General features: G+C 35.9%; 1 protein-coding gene across 1 annotated transcript in view; it reads right to left on the reverse strand.

Moving 5' to 3' along the window:
* Positions 1-6,774, reverse strand: part of LOC106868630 (calcium-binding mitochondrial carrier protein Aralar1-like) — an 82,788-nt gene that overhangs the window by 23,020 nt on the left and 52,994 nt on the right. Inside the window, exons 12-14 of the mRNA XM_052967679.1 lie at positions 4,933-5,013; positions 1,550-1,687; positions 734-872 (exon numbers count right to left, since the gene is read on the reverse strand). Coding sequence (XP_052823639.1) covers positions 734-872; positions 1,550-1,687; positions 4,933-5,013 — 358 coding nt within the window. The remainder of the gene's footprint in view (positions 1-733; positions 873-1,549; positions 1,688-4,932; positions 5,014-6,774) is intronic.

A 6,774-nucleotide genomic window follows, 5' to 3' on the forward strand; every position in this document is an offset into this window, starting at 1 on the left:
GGGGTAATGGAAATCAATTGTCTGTTCCCTGAGTTAAAATTAGACAGAAACTAATTGAAATGTGTCGAATAGAAATGAGGACACGCCAACAGAAAAATGTTGATGTTATCCATTTTAAACAGAACTTTTATTTTACATATTCTTCAAATCTGCATGTGTCCATTCTTTACCATCATTAAACATCCTTCTTCCACATTTGCATGGGTTGGGGCAGTTTGACAGGATCCAATAAGTTGGAGAACTGCATCAAGCTCCAATATCTGCTTTTGCATGGTTTCCATGGCTGGATGCACTTCCCAATGCCAACCACTTTACAGAATGTACTGGGTGTCTTATTTATGAGACCGGCACCAGTAATGATCACCAAGTCACTTGAAATGCAAAGTAAAAGAAGCCCTCTTCAACTCAGCAGGGTTGTAATCGAGTGGGGATGACCCTATACCAAGTACTGAGAGGCCAAAGTATGACAGAGAGACAAGCACAGGTGTCCTGCTATAGAAAAGATACATGGTTGCCTTGAATTATATAAGAGTGGATGTGAGATCAAAGATTGTATTGAAGACCATGTCAATCTTCATACAAGAGCTCATCTTCATCATCATCTCATCCTTTAATGACCATCTTTTATGCTGACATGGGTTAGACAGTTTGACAGGATCTGACAAGCTGCAGAGCTGAGTCAGGTCCCAATGTCTCCAAAAGGAAAGGAAAAGAAATTTTTTCAATAACTTACCTGCAATAGTTGCAGCGCAAAGTAAACTTACAGGAGAATTGTAACCATTTGGATCAGCAAATTGTTTTTTTAAATAGGCATAAAGAGGGAAGTATATTGCAGAGAATGGGATATCACGAAGGAAGCAGGCTTTGGCACCCTAGTAAAAGCAAAATATACACAATGATTAGCAATTTAAGTGAAAGAAAAAGGTAAATCAGTATAAATTTGATTCCTACAAATATTCAAAAGTAAATTTTTAAACTGTTACAGCAAAAAGAAATATCCTCATCATCACCATCATTATCTAAAGTCCATCTCGATGCAAACATGGGTTGGATAGTCTGACAGGATCCAGTGAGCCATAGGTCCACATCAAACTCTGATGTCAGCTTTGGCATGGTTTCTACAGCTAGATGCCCTTTCTAATACCAACCACTTTAAAGTATTACTGGGTGTGCTTTTCATGCCACCAGCACAACCACTTTGGCTTATATAAACTCAACAAGCAGCTTATGTCAGTCTTGTAGGGCAGTTCTATCATCAGATATGCAACAATGCTTTTTAATCTTTAATCTCCCTGGTGGATCAAAGAGAATTTAGCCCAAATATTGCTATACTTATTAAATATGTATGATTTCTACCAAATTACTTCAAAGAATGTTATCAGCTGCAATGTTATCACACTTTTGACTGAAAGGCCAGTACAAATGAACTCAATCAACTATGATCCATTTCAAAGAACCACTTTGAAGAATTATTCACAAGAGCTGTTGGATACAAACCAACAGGGAAAGCAACTAAAGAAACAACAATCAAGAAATATATATACATTACCTTATACAAGCCAAAAAATCCCAGTTCTCTGATCACAGATAAAGCACTGATACGTTTCCCAACAATTTCACCAGCAACTTGTAAGCGAATTTTAACAATTTCTAAAGGATTTGTAAACACCACCTGTGATGCACCCGCCTAGAAAAAGTACAAGAAGAAATTATGATTGTAATAGTAATAATGAAATATTCAACCCTTATACAATTGTCATGCAGTATATTTCATTCAATGCATCATCAATTAAGGTTCACACAAGCAACTAAATGTCTCTCTCTCTCTCTCTCTCTCTTATGCCAACAATACCAGTCATTATTTTAACCTACCTCTTATAAATACATTATACAGATTTGGCTAAGGCAGCAATGCGGCAGAATCATTAATATGTCAGGCAAAATGCTTGGTGGTATTTTTTCTGGTTCTTTACATTCTGAATTCAATTCCCACCTAAATCAACTTTGGTGTTTTATTTTATCTACTCTGAAAGGATAGAAAGCAGTCAACTTGTCCCTTCCCCTCAAAAATTCTAACCATGAACCCTACAACAGAGCAGCATCTTTTTCAAAGAAATATTGTAATCCAGTCACTTACACACCATAAAAACCTGGTAACTGGTCTTACGAGTCCAAAGGCTTATGAAAAATAAAAAAAGATTTGGTTAACTAGTTTAATTTCCAGTGCTAAATTATACAATTTAAACAGCCTCCAATAAGCTATCAAATTGATCCAAGTTCTTTAATTATAAAGGTTACTGACACACTAACACTATAAATCACACGTTATTTGGAGCATATAAAGCAGTATAAACTGGCAAAAATGTGTGCTGGACGAAATGCTTAGCAGTATTTCGCCTGTCAGAACATTCTGAGTTCAAATTCTGCCGAGGCTGACTTATCCTTTCGGGGTTGATAAATTAAATACTAGTGAAACACTGGGGTTGATATAATCAACTAATCCACACCCAATAAATCTGAGGCCTTGTGCCTCCAGTAGAAAGGATTATTTGGAGCATATAAATTGCTGACTGTATCAGTTCATCCGAAGGACTACTACACTTATTGCACATCGAGCCGCTTTCTACATAGCTTTGCATAGAATGCTGAACTTCAGAGGTTCACACTGATGATAATTTAGTTTGGAACACATGGCTCTTTCCACCACTCCACTCAAAATTCCGATTCCTAGTTACATCTCTCTATGAGTGGGGTACTAAAAAGTTCCTGGCTTTGGGTAAAAGAAAATACAGGACAAGTTAATCATGATTTTATTCATCATATTCCCCTCTCAGATTCACACACTTATTTCAGTAGTCCTTCAGTCTTTCTAAACTTTGTAAAATGATTTGGAAGTTTGGGCCTCCATCCAGGCTTTTCACAATACCCTTAAAGCCAGGAACTTTTCAGCACCACCCATATAGTCAACAGATTTTTTTTAATGATAATCATATTATTTGAATCAATATCATTATCAATCACCATCATCAGTTTAAATGTTCACTTCTCCATGCTTGCATAGCGAGGATGGAATTCCTTGAGGCAGAGATTTCTATGACCAAATACCTTTACTATTGCCAACCCTCATTTCTTTCGAAGTAAGGTAATATTTCAGCATAGCTAGACATGTTTTCACAGAAGATTAGGAATGAAGATCACTGCTTGTATGCAAAGTTATACTTAATTACAACCATCACACGATGTCAAGACAAGGACACACTGACACACACATATAGATGCACACACACACACATACATATATGAATGTGTGTCTATGTGTGTGTGTGTGTGTGTGTGTGTGTGTGTGTGTGTGTGTGTGTGTGTGTGTGTGTGTGTGTGTGTGTGTGTGTATTTATGTATATAATGAGTGTCTACTCATGATCGAAGAATACCATCATTGACCATTAAGAATATTGTGCATTCAAATTCATACTTTACACTTGTGGCTCTACTGGTGACTAATGAGCCCAACTCTTGATAAATATATATGTCCACAGATATTGCAGACCAAGCGTCCCCCATTCACTACACAGGTGAAGCATTTTCAAACAGTTCATTTAAATTCTGTGTGAAAAATTCATGATTTTTCAAAAGCACCCACTCCTTCTTTTCTTTGTTTCCTCCACTGGTGCTGACGACAAGCATTGCTTTCCAAAATGACTTTCCCATATTTTATATACTCTCAACAAGGACTTTACACAAACTTATAGTCTTGGCTTCTGCTGTGGGTGCTCTCCACAAACAAGTCTGACATATAACTGGCTTCTGTTCAGTATCTCTCTATCAAATTCACTCACAACCCAAGGCTATAGGAGAAGACACTTGTTCAAGGTGCCATGCAGTGAGACTGAATCCAAACCATGTGGTTGGGAAACAAGCTCTTAACCACACAGCCACATCTGTACTTATAAACTGAATTATTCTAGGAAATCAATAAATCTAAAGCTCAGCTGAATGAATTACTTCTGGTTCATCTTCCACTCATATATATATCATCTGAACATTCACAAGCCATATCCACATTTGACTTCATTACTACTTCAAAGACCAGCACATGTCAAATTTTATGTCACTCAAACATAGTGTTTTGCAGCTGTCTCACCAGAAACATAATTAGCATAGAGCAAATATATAAATCAATACTCTATGTTAGTATTAATAAAAGTTTATAGGCCGTAATTGTAAGGTGTAAATCTATCATGTATATATGTACACAATTTATGCACACACTGTTCAGAAAGCAAAGAATTTATATAGTTAAAATAAAGTAAATAATAGCATAAAAACAGGATCTTAAATACTTCAAACCTTGTGAATAAGATTATAATTTGGTTATAATACAGTTAAGGGATGTCAGGACAAATATTACAACTGATTTATGAACAATTAAATACGATACATAGGTGATAACTTTTTTTCTTTTTGATCAATTTAAATATAGCAGGTTTTTGTGCACATGGCCAAAGATATTTTTTAAGGAAGAGGGAGGAGTAATAACTGAACTAATCCAAATACATGTCTTCACTGATGGAACAAAAAAGAAAGTTGATACCAGTAGAATTTGAACTTGGAATATAAGAGAAATTACAATACTGCCAGGATTTAGCAAAATGCTCAACTATTTCCACCAACTTCCCAGCATCAATGAATTTAAATAATAATCTAAAAAAAAATACATAAAAATTAAGATAGTCACTCTTCCTGTCGTATATTCAACATATTCTTAATGTGGTAGGTAGGAAAGAAAACAAAAGAAAAATAGAAACGAAAATCAAGAAAAGCTGAAATTTTATAATTACAAAATGAAGTCTTCAAGAGAATCTGATTAAATTATTTAAAGTTTTCAATGACACAAGTAAAACTGGTTTTTAATTAAGTGAATTCATTACTTACACAACCACCAGCAATTATTTGCGATAGAATAGATAATGAGCCGTCTTTCTGTGTTAGTCTTTCACGAACTAAGTCATTCATCTGAAGAGGTAAAAAAAAAAAAAACATCAAGAATAATTTTCTTTCAGTTCAACTTTGTAAAATGCAAGATAGTTTAACTGGTGATTTAAGATAAACAGAAATGTTGAAAAATTAATGTTAATAGAGTGTAATCACACAAACTATTTAACAATCTTCTATTATTACCACCGAGGTACTTTTATATAATATACATCAGGGTTACAAATGTATGGGAATGAACAAAACAAAATTTCACATGTGGCAACCAGCATCGCCTTACTGGCACTTGTGCAGGTGGCACGTTAGAAAATCATTCGAGCGAGGTTGTTGCCAGTGCCGCTAGACTGGCTCCTGTGCAGGTGGCACATAAAATACACCATTTTGAGCATGACCGTTGCCAGTACCGCGTGACTGGCCCTCGTGCCGGTGGCACATAAAAGTACCCACTACACTATCGGAGTGGTTGGCGTTAGGAAGGGCATCCAGCTGTATTAACTCTGCCAGATCAGATTGGAGCCTGGTGCAGCCATCCGGTTCACCAGTCCTCAATCAAATCGTCCAACCCATGCTAGCATGGAAAGCAGACGTTAAACAATTAAATGATATACAATTTAGTTAGACATATAGCTAATCATTGTTTTGGAACATTTCTTTTATATTGGTTCCACACTTTAACATTCCCATAGTTGCTGATAGGTGGGAGAAAAGGGATTGCTTTTTTGCCAATCTTTTACTGACCCTCATTCCTTAATTAAAGCTGATGATGAAAAATCGGTGAAAAAACATCTTGGAAGTGTGACAGACTATAAGTGTGATGTAGGTTTTTAAATTTTGTTGTTGTTTTTATTGGGGGCAGGGGCCCCATTATAAATATTTAATACAGATATATACTTGGTGGTAGTTGTTGCTAGGCTGACCCTGAAACAGACAAGCTGTGAACAGCCTGTCTGTTTCTAGATTTGAAGAGAGGAACCACTCTTTGAGAAGCAGTACTAGATATGTTAAAGAACTGCATTTGCCAAGAGAGATCCAAACCAATATTGGAAGCTACCATGAAGGAAGGAATCTAAATGAGTACCACTCATGTTTGGTCAGAGTGCTTGGGTTTTTTGCTATTAAAAAGCACATACGATAAAAAAAAATGATACGAATTTAAAATATGGCTTAAGAATCTTTTAAAGACAAGGACTTCCCAGTATTAAAAGTAAGAGAGATAAATCTCCTAAATACATCATTGGTTTAGCACAGATAACACTTGAAGATGATGAAATAACTACTCTTGACCATGGTAATATAGGTTAAGACGTGAAGTCCAATCCACAATGAGATATATTTGAATTGCCAAACTAATGTGGGGTAATCAAAATCTACCGCAGATTTCAGTTCCCATATTAACAGCAGATAACCAAACATCTTATTTGTCCTCTTACCCCTGAAAGTGTTCATGGGACACTGTACCAAGGCAATATTTTTTCGAACTTAACATAAAATTTTCATAAAATTCATGACAGACGTATGAGGGAGTGTTGAAAAGTTCCTGGCTTTGGGTAAAAGAAAGTACAGGAGGATCAGTTAATTATGATTTTATTCCAACATATTTCCCACTCAGATTCACACACTTATTGCAGCAGTCCTTCAGTTTTTCTAAGCCCTGTAAAAGAACTTGGAAGGATAGGCCTCCAACAAGGCCTTTCACAATTCCCTTAAAGCCAGGAACTTTTCAGCACCCCCTCATATAACACTAAACAAAGCTGTTTAGATTATTAATGACATTTTACACAC

This window comes from Octopus bimaculoides, chromosome 4, assembly GCF_001194135.2.
Source record: "Octopus bimaculoides isolate UCB-OBI-ISO-001 chromosome 4, ASM119413v2, whole genome shotgun sequence".
Taxonomy (NCBI): domain Eukaryota; kingdom Metazoa; phylum Mollusca; class Cephalopoda; order Octopoda; family Octopodidae; genus Octopus; species Octopus bimaculoides.